The following is a 15,634-nucleotide window of genomic DNA, read 5'->3' on the forward strand; positions in this document are numbered from 1 at the left end:
CAGCTAAGAGATCAGGTACATTCATCTTGGAATTAATCTTCTACCAAAGGTGGCAACATTCAGTTTAGCAAAAATAGCTCCTTTTAGGCTTCTCTTCATCTCCTACCACAGTAAATTTGATGTTTGGTGAGAGCTGAGTGAAAAAAGTTGGAAACTAAACAAGTCCAAAATTTGTGAATTTGTCTCATAATAAATCAAAGAGCAGCAATTAGCTCCATGCCAAGAGATCGAGGCATTGTCAAATGAGATGATTCACTATAGGCCATGGAAAGAAACATGTTGCCATCTCCTAAAAGTTTATTATTATTAACTACAAAAATTAAAAGGATAAGTCTTGAAAAAATGTTTCAAGTTATGTACATGACCATCAAAATAGTTCTTGTAGTTCCGGAAGGTTGGAAACTTTGCCTTCCGGGAGAGGCTCTGGATTTGAGTACCTTGGCATAAGGTACGTATGACATGACACAGTATCTGTTTCATAAGGTGGTGCATGAAAGAAGTGGAGTACAGGCCAGCCAGCTGCTCATCTTGTTTCCGTCCTATTAAATAAGTTTAGATATTAATTAGTCTTATAAAAGTACTACACTCATAAACCAAATATTATGATAAATGAATGCAAACTTAGGAAACGGATGATGGAAGAAACCTTTGTAGCTAGTACATTGGTAACAGTAAAGGTGACATATGGTTATTTAGGCATGGGAAGCTATTTGAGCTCAACTGCTGCAATTAGCTAATTACCTAATGCTTTTTTTTTTTTTTAATTGTTGGAAGCCTTCTTTCTATGTAAATGTTATTGCAATTGACCGATCGATACGATTCAGGGTACGACAAAAAAAAGATCAATTTAGGGCAATCAAGCGCCCGCTTCGCTCCAATCAGCACGAGGGTCTTTAGACCTCATATTTCTTATGTGCTCATTTCAAATTTACTATGTCATATGCTCATTTAGGTATGGAAAATTCTCCGGAAAAATCCAAAGTGGTAATAGCATCACCATGGTATCAACATAGCTTCAAAAATAACATTTTTAACTGCATGCAGAGAGAGAAAGAAAATATCAAAATATTATCTGACTCTGATCCATGGCAATGTGGTTTTGGCTTTTATGTACTCGCCAGCCAAGCATTCCGAGTGCCTCCAGAAACTGACCGCTTTGAACTCCCGGAAGGAGGATATCAAAACGGCAACCCGAAACGTTCCTCACCGTTTCGGCGCCAAAACACCGTTAGTAACGGAAGCGTTTTCTCTCCCGTCCTCCCACCCCTCTCTCCGCTTCCTCTCTCTCTCTCTCTCTCTCTCTCGATCCATCCATGGCGATCGACGAACCCGGTTCGGCGCCGACAGGCGAGAACTCGCTCGCATGCACGGTCACCTTCGGCCGGTCCAGCTTCGTCGGCCGGTCGCTGGTCTCTGCCCTCCTCAAATCCGGCCGCTGGACCGTCCGGATCGCGGACCCCCTCCCGCTTCCCGATCCCTCCGCCGACCCGCTCCTTTCCGGCTCGATCAGATCCGGCCGGGCCTCTTACTTCCAGGTCGGCCTCCGCGACAGCTCCCAGCTCCGTCACGCCGTTGCCGGTTCCGTCGTCGTCTTCCACGTCGCCCCTCCCGCGGTTCTGTCGCCGCCGCTGCCGCCGTCGGACTTCTACCGTCTCTATACGGAGACCGTCCAGGGAGCCAAGAACCTTATCGCCGCCTGCCGGGCGTGCGGCGTACGGCGGCTCGTGCATACCGGCTCCGCCGACGTGGTCTTCGATGGGGTGCATGGGATCGATGGCGGCGATGAGTCGTTGCGCTATCCCGATAAGGTTTGTTTGGTGCCGTTTGATCGTTTGCGTTCTCTTGATTTCTTTCTTGAAAATTTAATGAATTGGTGGGTTTTGCGGTTGGTTTGATGCAGTTCGAGGGCGTTTTGAGTGAATTGATGGCGCAGGTGGAGATTTTGGTGTTCAATGCTAACGGGAGGGATGGGTTATCGACGTGTGTGTTGCGCCCCAGCAATCCGTTCGGGCCGGGAGATTCGAGTTTTCTGCCGTTTCTCGTGGCGGCAGCAAGATTAGGCCTTGCTAAGGTTTGGCAATTTTAATTATTTTTCTTTAATTCTGATGTGGTTGTTTTCTGATTGGGGTTTGATGTAATTTTGAAGGGAGAATTTTTTTTCCCCCTGGGGAATTGATTTGTTAGTTGAATGTTGTGTGATATAAACTTAGATGATTATTTTAGAGTCTGATTCCTCTTATGCCCGTTTTGGTGCTTCTCTTAATGATGTTTGGCATGAGATGCACTGCTAATTTTAGATATGGTCGATATTATGTTATGTAAATCTGTAGTCTGAATGTTAATAATGATAATCCTTATCATCCACCACTCCGACACTAAGATAGTCTAGTAAATATTTTGCTGGACACAAGGTGTCGTCATGTGCTTCTTGTGCTGCATGTTATATAGCCCAAAGGAGAAAAACTTTACATACTTGAGAGGCTGGTAAATTTTCAGATGTGTAGGTACAGAATACGCGCACATATGATAAGCATGACAAAATTGAGAAAGATAAGGTAAATTTTCGTAGACGAGAAATGGTGAAGTTATATATGGGTTTATATGCAAAAAAAAACAGATTGACTAAACCGGTTAAATGAAACAAAGAATCGAAGGAAGTCTCAATGACAAGAGGGTACCAGATAGAATGGAACGGTTGGGATGGAGGGAGAGACCTGTAAAATCTTTGTACACTTTTTCCAAAATGGACATGAAAAGGCCTATATTGACCGGGATCTAGTGCTTGTGCTTAGTTTTATTGGTTCTGCCTCTGGCATGCAAATATGATTATACTTGTGTACATCTCTCCTTGTTGAATGCATGTCTTATTTGTGTACTTTCATATAATTGAATATTAGGAATATTTGAACTTCATATAAGTAACCAAGAGGTTCTCATTTCAGTTCATCATAGGAACTGGTAAAAATATGTGTGACTTCACATATGTGGAAAACGTGGCCCATGCCAATATTTGTGCAGAGCAAGCTTTACGTTCAGAGTCAACCTCTGTTGCTGGAAAGGTGTTACTTCTAAGTATATTATAACATCACATGGTTTTTGCTACTTTTTTCTCTCTCTAAGCTGAGGTTCTATCCTTTGACACTTCAAATATTGCAGCCAATTTTTATAACTAATCATCAACCTGTGGAGCTTTGGGATTTTATCTCTAACATACTGGAAGGGTTGGGATATCAAAGGTAAGTCCTTTAGAGATTTATCCTTCACTTGTTCTTCTAGGATATTTGCAGTCCATCAAATAACTAATTTATGGTTTCTTTAAGAATAATCTTGCTTATACATGATTGTACATAGGTAGACTTATTTCTGAATGTTGCAATCTTTTTTTTTCTTAATCTTGTGGTCATCAAACTAGAATAATTGAATGTTTAGAGGACTTTTTATGACTTTGAGGCAGGTACCTCGCAATCCCTCGGCAAAGTTCTTTGACTCAACAATGGTCTTGGCTTAATGTTCAAAATTTTGAGTATAAAATTTAGTTGCATCAACCACTTGGAAATGAAAAGTGTATATACTGCATGCATGTATATGTATATTCAAGTGCATTTCTTATGTATGAGTGTATGAAAGCACAGTAATTTTTATGATTTTAAAGCTTGAAGGAAAGGTAATTGATGCTTTTATCTTGAGTCCTTTTTTCTTGGTATATGCTTACATTATTATGGTATTGAGTGCAGAAAGAGTTGGTGGTCAGGGAAGATAAGGTTTATTCAAGTGTTATACAAACCAGAGTTGAAAGCATGAGATATAATGTTGACATTTATCAGTGCACTGTCTTTCGTAGTTGGTAAATTTGATGCTAGGTATATTTTTGCTCTCTGAGTTGATAGGTATGGTGGCACAGAACACGATAATTAAGTTGGCCAAAGCATCGCCCGGTAGTTATGGTAAGTCAAAACTTGTAACAAAGAGGGAACTTACGTTGTAACACCATATGTTCATAACAACGTCATGCTTGCTTTTAGTACTCTAGGGGAAAAAATCTTGATCAAATCCCTATTTGCCCAATGGATTATTGAAGGTTAACAAATTTGTGACACTCTTCAAGGACCTCTTCTTTCCACTCAATTTGTTGGGAAACAACTGAAAATTCCATTAGCCTCTTGATTACAAAGAAGATTCCTTGTGAAGTAGCCAAATAGGTTCCTGCTAGTCATTGTCCCAATTGGTACTTAGCAGGAAAGTTTTAGGGTTTCTTAGTTTATTTGTTGGGTTCTGCTTTCAGGAAATTCATTCTCAGAGGCAATAACTACATTGTCCTCTTCTTCATGTACTTGTTAACCTGCAGCTTCTGATTTGAATACATTCAATCTTGAAAAACTTTGTACCTCTCACATAATTTATTTTGGTTTGTTTGATAAAAACCTTGTTTATGATTACTAGGGGTCTTTCCTTAAAAAATTTGCATGCTAATTAAAAGCCACCCTTGAGATGGTAGTTATTAAGGTGTAGATGGGAATTGGAGTGGCAACTGATAAAAATAAATGACGAAAACAACATATTGGAGTATGACTTGTTGGCTGTAAACTTTAGAGACTGTTATTAGGTTGCTTTGAAATCTTTTTTGTGCATTATATTTTTACATTTAACTGTTTGCGGTTTGGATTTCACAAAGTTCAATGCTAACCATTGCTTTTTCTTAAAAAAGCTAGGCTTTAATATATGATTCAAAGCTTGTATGACTGTAATTTTGCTGACCTCAAAATTACATATAGGGCCCATCCCATAATTTTTGACTCAAGGTATTGATTTTGGATTGAAACTTCCAAATGATATGAATATTTTTAGCATGTTTCAACCTGACCATTGCTTTATATCAGTCTAGCAACTTGCAACCTGACCCAATCATTCAGACATAGCTTAACATACTAAAAAGAAGAGTAATCAATAAATCCCAGGTGCATAAAATCCTGTTGGAAACCTATATCAGACCTAACTCAACCTAATCCATGGGCATAAATCCTGAACAAGAATTCACTTTGATTTGTGTCAACTTGGACCAAACATGGCTAGATCCACATGCACTCTTAATTATGCATGTCAAATAAGATAGATAGGGGTGCAACCCTTAACCAACTCATGCCCAAATTTGCTAGGAATGGTTATAATCTGGACTTGAATTCCCAACTGAGCTCAGTATAAGCATACTGAACCATACTCAACCATTTAATAGTAACCAATAGTTCAAAATGTTGGGCCTATACAGAAAAGTTAAATCCACCTGCATTCAACCAGTTGGATTAGATTCAGTGAAGCCTATCAAGTGAATGGTCCAGATCTAGGTCAGGATGAACCCCTAGCATAAATGATAAACAACTTTGACAGGAAAATAGCAATAAGGAAAACAAGGAAAGAAAAAGAAAGAGATCAGATGCCCCCCCCCCCCCCCAAAAAAAAAAAAAAGCAATCTAAATTTAAAGCAACAATCTTCCATCATCCTGTCTCCAACACGACATCCAGAATTTTCCTTGTAGGAATCCACATTACACCTGAAATCCTTTCTTTTTATTATGTTGTATTGTGCCAAATTCATGAGAACTAGTGTGTAGTTATAACATTTAAATATCGAACATAAGTTCTCTTCTTGGTTAACAAAGATGTGCAACCAAACTTGTCCCAAATGAAGTTTTTGATATATTACGGCATTACTGAATTTATGGTTTTGTAGTTCAATTTTTATTGTTCAGACACAAGATTATGGATTAGCATGACTTTGCTTGATGACGAAAGAGGAAAAATAAAAGGAATTTTGTTTGAATTCAAAAATTGTATACGTTCAAACTGTACCTTGCAGTGATACAAGCATTTGACTTTTATGGTATCATATAGATAGCATTTAGGGATGAAACTTTCTCATGCATGCATACATGCATTTCAACTTTCGTTTCTGATAGTTGGAAAGGCATGGTCATTGCTGAAACTTGAACTCATCAAAAAAGGTGAGCACAGTTAAAGTTGTTATCTAAACTAAATATTTCTATCTATACCCCTTTTGATGTAACTTCCGTGTCCCATCACAAAGCACAGAAAAAGGCTCTTTAATCTTTTTGCCCTCTATATTTATGGAATGAATTTAGCTTGATTCTTTTCAGATGGAAATGATTATATACAATTAACAGCAGGCCTACAATTCATCTTCCTGTCAAGCTTGTCTTGCTTGTTGTTGTGCTAGCCAATAAAGTTCGCGAGAAGCTGGGCTTTGGCATACCATCCAGTCCACTTTTTACTCCTGCAATCACTTACACTCTCTCATGCACAAGGACTTTCAATTGTTCTGCAGCTAAAAGGCTAATTGGATACTCGCCAATTATATCCTTGGAGGTGAGTATGCTTTCTGATTTTTCTTCTATTGCAAAATATTCATATTTGATTGTTTATTTCTTTGGGTTGTGTTCCCTAATGTACTCTCAAATCATGCTATTACTGCCCACTTAAGGAAGCAAGTGGGTGGGTGATGTTTTAGGCCCTGTTTGGCAGAGCTTTTGGAGGGCCCAAAAGCACTTTCTGGCCCTCCAAAAGCACTTTTAGATGGACTGGGGGTGTTTGATAAAAAAATTGGAAAGTTGTTTTAGGCCAGAAAACTAAAACAGCTTTTTAGGTGGAGCTTCTCCGGAAAAATAGTTTTAGGCCCCGTCAGGAAGCTATTTTGAGCTATAAAATTTTCCTTTTTTATACTAAAATACTCATGATAAAATATAATAATTACAAAAAATGATAATATTAATATATATAATGATAGTAATTATAATATTTTATACCTTTATTATTGTATTATACTATAAATATAATATTATATTACATTATATCATAATACATTGATATATTATGTTATATAATGTCAAATTATGTTATATTATTATACTATAGTATACAATATTATATTATTATATTATAATAATATTATATTCCATTATAGTAATATTATACTATATTATATATTTATGTATTAATATATATTATATTTTATTATGCTCTGTTGTATAATACTATGCAATATCCTTTATGGTCATTTTGTCATACCAAAAGTACTTTCTCAGTTTGTTTACCAAACACATATTAAAGTCTCACAACACTTTAGAAATGTAGTTATCAAATAGCAAATAGCTTTTTATAAAAGCTCTATTTCAAAAAGCTCTACTTCCGAAAGCTCTACTACCAACAACTCTGCCAAACGAGGTCTTAGGCATTTCTTTCTTAAATACAAACTTCTTTTTTTATTTTATTTACTTCTTAGAACTTTTTAAAGGATGTGCACCAAAATGCCTAGTGCTTGGTCTAACTTACATATCCTTAGAAATATCACCTTTTGACAAAAACGCTTTAAATAATTTGTGGTCATTGATTTTGTGCTGGTGACAAATTTTTGACCCTCTCATTTGATGAAATTTTTATACTTTTATATTTGATTGGTGCATTTACAGGATGGTGTTATGTCAACTCTAGAATCATTCTTGCAATTAGCTAAAGACTCGGCTTATTCAAGGAAGCGAGATTTTACCACCCCATCAAAAGCAGATAAACTGTTAGGAAGTGGAGTAGGTGGGACCAATAGCTTCATCTAAACATTCTTCTTTTCCGGGGGTGGATTACTGCTTGACTAATTTAAAATAAGAAAATAATGGAAAAGATCTAAGAATTACCTGAATTTAGCTGCGCAATTCTTTTTTAATTTTCTTCTGCTGTTGGTTTGGGACGTCACAGTGTGTCCTTTCATATGATGGCTGTGGATATCTGTTTTCAGTTCTTTAGTTAACTTCGAATTTTGTCGTATTGCAGTTGCTGATATATTGCTGTGGCGAGATGAAAGGAAGACATTTACATATCTCCTTTCATCTTATATGCTGTTTTACTGGTTCCTCCTTTCTGGAAGAACTTTTATCTCATCAACTGCCAAAATCCTATTGCTGGTTGCAGTCATTCTCTTTGTCCATGGCTTTGTACCTTCATCCATGTAGGTATCACTATTAACCTAATTCTGCATGGTGCTTTAGAAATAATATCTAGTAATAGTGGAATTATTTTGATCATTCTTGTCCTAGATGCTAAGATGTGCAGTATCTTCCAGTTACCATTACATCTATTCATGAGGTTTAATGCATTGAGTTATTTGTCATTGTTTTATACTTTGTTAGGAAAGTCCAAGCCATCAGTAAGGTAACAGAGAGTGCTCTTACATTTGCCAATATGCTTAAAACAACCTAACGGTGCTTAGTTCTTCTAGAGGCATCTTGTTAGTTATTTGTTTTCTGACTATTTGAGATATGGAATTGCAAAGTTTTGTGATGGTGATGAGATATTGCAGAATTCAATCACTTAGGCGGTGTGGCAAAAAGAACCAGCAGACATTTGTCATTATTCAGTCAGCACCCACCCAACAGTACCACCTGCAAGTCAGAAAACGTCAATTTATTTGTACATAGCCCTGAACTAGCGAACCTGCTTGAATTCATGAAAACTTTCATGCCTATTTGACCCACCATTCCTGCACAATCCTCCCAAATCAATGAGATAATAAACGAATCCCTGTTATCTCCACCATTGCTTTTGACTTCATCGTATATGACCTCCACCCTTTTGCGCTTTCTTAACATGCTCTAGTTCTTCTTGTCTCCTAGTGGACCACCAAATTACAGAAGAATAAAAGATCTATTTCTTCTATTCATCAGATCTAACCAGCCATGCAAACAATCTGTTGGTTAGGAGACTCTACAAGAAGTTTACAAAGAAATCTTAAATGTATCCTGTTTGTAGCATCTTCTCTCCTGTGCAGGAAGGTTGACAATGGGGATCTGGTCAAGCATAAGGCCCTGTGTGCTTAACCTTTCAGACTGTAGGGGTAGATCCGAAACCAATGCATCTTCTCACCCCATTGCCAAATAGATGGCACTTCCTCCTCTAACAGCATTTCACACACCAGTTTTTTTGACCATCATATTATAACAACCTGTCAGCAGCAATAATAGATGACATTGTGGACCTTCTTACATTTACATGGAACACGAGTGCATTTATTTAGTCATAAAAACAACTTAACATGTATCATCATAATTTGTGTAGGTTATTTTTATAGTTACTATAAATGCAATCTTTAGTTTATATCTGAGCCTGATCGATCTTTACTATTTCTAATAGCCCATGAAAATGGTACGCTTTTGTATATAATGTTGGCATCCTGAGTACAGCATTCTTTCTACAGGTTTGGTTTCAATCTGGAGAAGATGTCCTCATCTTACTTTCAAGTCTCAGAATCAACTGTGAGACAATCATTTATCACCATGGCATCTCTATGGAACAAAGTAGTTTCTGTGTTGAAGTTACTGGCCCAAGGCGATGACTGGAATGTTTTCTTCAAGGTTAGTTGGAATGACCAGAATTTCTTGGCATGTACTTGTGATTACTTGCTTATTCCTGCTAGCTTGCATTTTAAAACTTCACCTTATACATTAGAGCATGAATTTTGCTTCTCCTTTAAAAGCATGCTTTGTATATGTATCAGAATCCCCATGTTGGGATGTTCCAGAGGTAGGTCAACAGAATTGTGCAGAATCTGTTTGGTCTGACATTTGGTAGTTTGAATACTGAAAAATCATAAGTCAAATCAAACCTTTTTTATATTGCTATTGACAAATTTTTAATATGGATTGGTCAATTGAATTGGCAAGAAACCTCACTAGAGATCATTTTTGGTTTTTGGTATTTTGAATGTTATAGATGTGCAGAATGTCAAGTATATAGCTTAACGTGGGTCTTGCAGCACACACATGAGAGAGAGAGGCGAGACCTGTATCATTTTTTGTATGATCCTCTGGTTGCAACCTATATTTCCAAAATACGTTATCATTGTAACTTAATGTACCATAGATGTATTATTTCATGTTTATTTCAAAAATTTATGTTTCCATGTCCTCCAACCTACACTACCACCATCATCACATCCTCCTACTCCAACGTTCGTTACGTTTATCCTCCCTCGTCCTCAACCTCACCTTGCACCTACCACGAGTGCCTCCTTCCTCTGCCTCCACCGTCCACCTATTTTAGATGCTTTCATTTGTTGGAGGTGAATAGTGGAGGAAGTGGAGGAAGTGGAGGGTTGCAAAAGGAGTTGGTTTGGTAGACTGTAAGTGTTGGTGAGATGAGTTGCAGGGAGCCATTTGCTAGCAGGGTGCCAGCCATGGTGAGGCGAAGCAGCTAGCTGAGGTGATTCATGGTATGGTGTCTGAAGGAGAGAAGTGGCATGGTTAGAAAGGGAAGAGGGAGAGGGAAGTGGGAATGGGGAATGCGCGTGCTTCAATTTGCTAGATCTTCCTTGGTGCAATGGTTGTTGGAGCGCTAAGTTTAGCCCCTCTATCCTCGTAACAGTATATTAGCCCATCTTTCCTTTCATCCATCATGCACGGTCATGCATGGACTGAGATTGATGTCCACACACTCATTTGCCACCATTTGGGAATCCAGAGTGGCCGTGGACTCTGAACAGACAACCAAACCTCCAACTTCTACACCTTCACATGGAGTCATTGCCAGTTTTGAGGGTTCTCAAAATGCTGTACTGCTAGAATTATATTACCACCACAGTAACTTGTATAAGTGTTATTTTATTACTTCATTAAGATATGATTTTCTTCCATGTATATCAACTAGGGTAATTTCCTGTGCAAGGAGACAATGAATGTGGCAAATGTCTTGGTCAAGATTTTATGTTTTGACCAAAATTGATTTGTTTCAGCCGAATTTGAGCCAAGACTGAACCGAAACTGACTTTCACTTTCAAATTTTGATCAGTGTCAGCCAAAACTGGCCGGTTTTGGTCTAGTTTTGGTGGTTCTGACAGTTTCGGCAAGACTGGTTGAGACTAACAAAAAAATGTCACTTTTATATTTTATTTTGGCAATTCCAATAATGTTGGGGTTGTATCTTTACTATGTATGTAGATAAGCTGTATTTCAATTATTTTTCTTTATTGCTTCAATTAAAAGATGGGATAGATAATAAATATGATCTTAACAAGCCAAGGACTCTAGGAAGATTCTTACTATAGCACTTTATAAAGACGATTGTGATTTGTGAACAAATAATTATGAGACATTTCACAGCAATAATATCTTTTTTATATATAAAATAAACATGATGTTCTAAAATGGCATCCATTTGATTGAATACCCACTTGATCTAAAAAATATTTGAAAAAATGCCTATTCTAATAAAAAAATAGAAGGGAAATGAATGCAATAGGCATTAAAAAGCTTCATAGTTTCTTAATATAATGACTTTTTGAATTAATTGAATGTCAGTATGTGAAGAATATATATGTCTATATGATGCTTAAATTCAATAATTTCAATTATATGCGGTATTAGTCTTGGCCTACAATTTGACAAAATTATGCAAACAGGGAACCTATATAACACAAAACACTGTAAACTGTGGCGTAACTTTTCTTGTTTTTTTTTCTCTCTTCATTTTTTTCATTTTTTTTCAATTTTTTTATTGATTTTTGATCGAAAATCCGAAACTTAGAGCAAAACTTCCAAAATCACCGAAACTGTAGAAACCGAGACTCTCTGGAGCCAGCTGAAACTGAAATCAAAACCAAGTCTTGGTCTCATGTCAATTGTGAAATATCTTGTTTGTTGAAACGATTCCTAAAAAAAATAAAAAAAAGGGTTTCCATTGTACTAAGGTAAGGATGCATTTTCAAACCTTGGTTTAAGTGTACTTGAATGTATTTGGTAACATTGATGTTATCATTTGTTAATTCATAACTAAATTGTTGCAGGCAGCTGGATTTTTGTATGTGGTCAAGTTGCTTTTGCCTTTTCCACTGTCAGCATTGATTGGTGTTGGTAAGGATTCAAATTGAAGCTACCATTAATTTCCAAATACAATCACTTTTTCAACATTGTCAGCTTTTTCACCGCTTTTTCCCATCAACGCAGGTTTGACATGCTTGTTTAGCCTCTTCATAATATATGAACAGTGCGAAGAGGAGGTTGACAAATTAGTATCAACTGCATCTGCTGGAATTAGGAAGTTGAAGGAAAGAATGGTTGCTAATCTACCTAGTTTCTTGGTGACGTATTTGCAAGAGTTAAAAAATTGAGGACAACTGCTTGGGGCCTTAAATAAAGCACCACGAAACTCATTCACTTTCTGTTGGATATCCATTGATCAGCTCTGGGAAGTGTTCTTCATGTGAAAAAGGTATTCATAGAGTTATTAATTTAAGCATGTTATTAAGATAATCAGCTATTAGCTCATCATGCATGAGTTATTTGTCATTGTACACTTGATTCACAATATCAATGAGTTTCAACATTACCACCTTTTGTGCATTCTTTGTCAACTTTAGGGTTGGTGGTCTCATGTCCCTTAGAGTATAGCTTTTTCTGAGAACTAGGATAAGAGGAAGCCAGGTTGAAAACAGGTGATGGGATTTTAACCCAGTTTGCTGCTATCAACACCTAGTGACTTTACAAGCTCAGCCTGCTGGCATCATCATCCTTCAGAGTATAGTTATTCGAATGCCGATGCAATATATGAGTACTTACTTTTTCACTTATATGAATTATTTTTTTGGACTAGTCTATGTTGTCATATTAATTGTTTATTGATATCTAGATTCAGATAGGAACGAAATGCAGAAAAAGATCTTACTTTTTTTTTTTAGAACTAGTTTGTCACCTTGATGTCTGTTATTCATGGTGGAAAGTATAATGCCTACACCTTAGGAGAATATGGAAATGTTTTTAACTTCGGAGAACCTCAGCCTGTTAGTACGTTATTCTAATCATAAGTGGCCCATGTGATATTTAGTCGGCGCTATTCTTCTATACTTGATGCTTTCTGTGACTGAAAAGAATTCTGGTGCACCTCTTTCAGGTCTCAAACTAACAAAGTTTAGCAGAAGGATTCTGAATTCGCCATGCAGGGATACTGCCAAATGTTGATCCACGTACTTCTCGCTGTTCAGTCCTCGTTGTTGCCAATTGTAAATCAAACATTTTCGTGACATTTTGTTTTGGATTTTTTTCCCCCTTTTGTCTTCTGGGATTACTGGAATTTGCATATTACTGAGCACAAGTCATTCTCGAGGCTGGCATATATCTTAAATTTACACAAATTTTAAGGATGTCTGTAGATGGATAACTACCATTGCTAAAAATAGCTGCTTGTTGATAATCTATATGATTTTTTTTCTGGTATAATCATTCATTATTTTAGTTGTCTGCGCCTCTTGTGCTGCAGGATATAGTATTCTGATATTATTTTACCATGGACCACTGCATCCCTGTGTCAAAGCTGGTCCCTCTCTCTCTCTCTCTAATTGCATTCGTTAAAAGCAAAAACAGAAGTCAAAGATTGCATAAGAGGAGAGGAGGGGCGATGGTTGCCCTTGATCATTAAGGTGCAAGCTTCTCTTTGTTTAAATTTTGAGGTAAAGCTAGTCCAGTTTTTAAATCGGAAATTTCTATTATCTGAAGATGCTCCCATTTTTCTCCAGTCCAATAGACCAACAGACACTAGATGCCAATGTAATGTGATTCATCCATAATGCTAATCTCTCTCTCTCTCTTTTAAGAATGCCTCTCTCCATTCTATTCAAAAAGAAACTAAAAAAGAGAGTAGCAGAACATTTTAGATTGAGATATTGGTGGAAATAATGTATTATCATAATTCGGCGCCTGGTAGCAATTGTGAACGGTGGATTTCTGTGTCTTTCCATCTCCAAGCAACGGTGTCGGGTCTAATGTCAAAACTGAACCTCCTGGGATTTGGCCAAGAGTTCAAAAGTTCTCACAATAAGTGCCATGGTAATTGATGGGATCCGAGGTGTAGATAGACATGGGGATGGTCACCCTTTGCTTCGGAAGATATGCAGATTGATTCGAAATTTGACTTCCTTCCAGACGGATCATATGTTCCATGATGCAAACAGGGTCGCCTTTTTGTTGCTCGGCACATCGGGGAGGTCAGCTGGACCTCTGTATCACAGATACTCTCACCCCTGTATTATTTATTTTCTTCTGATTTGGTAGATTGTACCCATATTAGAGTAATATAAAATGCTGTTTTTATCCCCAAAGAAAAAAAAAGTACAACCAAACATGCCGATTATGAGAAAGAAAAAGGTATGGGCAGGACTCCTTCGGAGTTCAATTTTTATGAGATATATTCTGCACCTTTAATGCACCTCTCCGAAAAGAGGGTGCTTGAGATATAAGACTTGGAATGTGCCAGCTTATCAAGATGCTAATTAGAGTTCATGGCAGATGGACTGAGCCACATAGAGATCAAATTCTGCCTTCATTGTGTTGGGGAGTGAGAGGTATGTCAAAAAGAGAGAGGAGATTTCCTGAATCTGAAATAGGATGCCTTCTCAAATAGTATCTACTTTTAATTAGACATTTCACCATTACATAACTATGAGTGCATCATTGGACGTGCTTAAAGACGTAACATAAAGCAAATTTATGCAAAAAAAAGAAAAAACTTTCTCCTATGCTTAAGGTGAGGTATGAGGTGGTTTGCTCGCACTGTGGAGGTTCCTATGCTATAAGTTGATCAAACGAATTAAAATAGAAAGCTTGCAAGAAAATCAAATCATTAAAAAAACTCGCAAGATGTACCTTGGCCTATGTTTAAGCTGGGACGTAATAATTTACTAGTTTATAAATTCTACAAACTAGCAAAACTGCTCATCCATGGCTTGTTCGAAGATCTTCACCTGCCTCCGCTTTCCTCCTCTTTTGACATTCTTCCTTTTTTTTTCTAGTCTTTGGGTTGTTGCTTGTGCCCCTCTGGTGTCTCCAAAGAAGTTGGTTAAAAGAGTCAAATTAGAAAGCCTGCAAGAAAATCAAGTTATATATATATATACTCATGCAAAGTACAATCTGGCATGTGGTTAAGATAAGATGTAATTATAGCTCATTTTTTAAAATTCTGCACACTAGGGAAGTGGTCCTCCATGGCTTGTTCAAAGATCTTGTCCCACCGCCTCTCCCCTGCTCCTATAGCATTCTACTTCTCTCTCATCTTTGGCTTGCGTGGTACTTCTCTATCACACTTTCTAACCCCTTGTGGGCTATCCCATGGGAAAGGAGGGGTTACCATATCAGAGTTGGATCAGGTTAGGAAAGGATTGTATTGGGCATGATCAGGCTTGATCGGGTGTAGTTGAACATGATAGGGTCTGATATGGTGAGATCGAGTGTGATTGGGTGTAGTCAGATAGGACTGTATCCCAAGGCTTGGTTTGAATTGGGTAAGATTAGGTTAGAGTAGGCGGTTAAGATCAAGATCAAGATCAAGATGATTAGATGTGACTGGATACAATTGGATGCATTTGGATATGGCTTGGTTGGTTGAATTGGGTTGGAGTGGTGAGGATTAAGTTGAATAGGATTGGATCTGCTAGAATTGGGTTGAAGGGGCCAAGATTAGATAGGATTGGGTTGGATCGGATAATGTTTGTGTTGGGAGGGTCTAAACCCTCCCTCTAATGTTAGGATGAGTTCTCTTATATGGGGACTTGTAGTAATCTGAAATATCATTATTTTGGTTGCCAGAGTAAGAT

At 37.5% G+C, this 15,634-nt stretch overlaps 1 protein-coding gene across 3 annotated transcripts; it reads left to right on the plus strand.

Annotated features, from left to right (window-relative positions):
- Positions 1 to 1,174: 1,174 nt before the first annotated feature.
- On the plus strand, positions 1,175 to 13,280 carry LOC103706039 (3beta-hydroxysteroid-dehydrogenase/decarboxylase). 3 transcript variants are annotated; one of them, XM_008789994.3, is made up of 11 exons: positions 1,181 to 1,808; positions 1,901 to 2,071; positions 2,943 to 3,059; positions 3,157 to 3,236; positions 6,177 to 6,378; positions 7,479 to 7,596; positions 7,834 to 8,008; positions 9,254 to 9,410; positions 11,837 to 11,903; positions 11,997 to 12,261; positions 12,940 to 13,280. In XM_008789994.3, the coding sequence occupies exons 1-10, from the start codon at positions 1,314 to 1,316 to the stop codon at positions 12,158 to 12,160; spliced, it is 1,746 nt and encodes a 581-aa protein (XP_008788216.2). In that variant the 5' UTR covers positions 1,181 to 1,313; the 3' UTR covers positions 12,161 to 12,261; positions 12,940 to 13,280. The 3 variants fall into 3 exon arrangements, with proteins under 3 accessions (XP_038970289.1, XP_008788216.2, XP_008788217.2); XM_008789995.3 differs by having other exon boundaries at positions 6,180 to 6,378; XM_039114361.1 differs by lacking the exon at positions 7,479 to 7,596 and having other exon boundaries at positions 1,175 to 1,808; positions 7,834 to 8,012.
- The last annotated feature ends 2,354 nt before the right edge of the window (positions 13,281 to 15,634 follow it).

Source organism: Phoenix dactylifera, chromosome 1, assembly GCF_009389715.1.
Source record: "Phoenix dactylifera cultivar Barhee BC4 chromosome 1, palm_55x_up_171113_PBpolish2nd_filt_p, whole genome shotgun sequence".
Classification (NCBI taxonomy): Eukaryota; Viridiplantae; Streptophyta; class Magnoliopsida; order Arecales; family Arecaceae; genus Phoenix; species Phoenix dactylifera.

Coding starts and splice junctions, on each gene's coding strand:
- LOC103706039 (XM_008789994.3), top strand. CDS start 1,314: ATGGCGATCGACGAACCCGGTTCGGCGCCGACAGGCGAGAACTCGCTC. Junction 9,411..11,836: donor ACTGGAATGTTTTCTTCAAG/GTTAGTTGGAAT, acceptor AAATTGTTGCAG/GCAGCTGGATTTTTGTATGT. Junction 11,904..11,996: donor GTCAGCATTGATTGGTGTTG/GTAAGGATTCAA, acceptor CCATCAACGCAG/GTTTGACATGCTTGTTTAGC.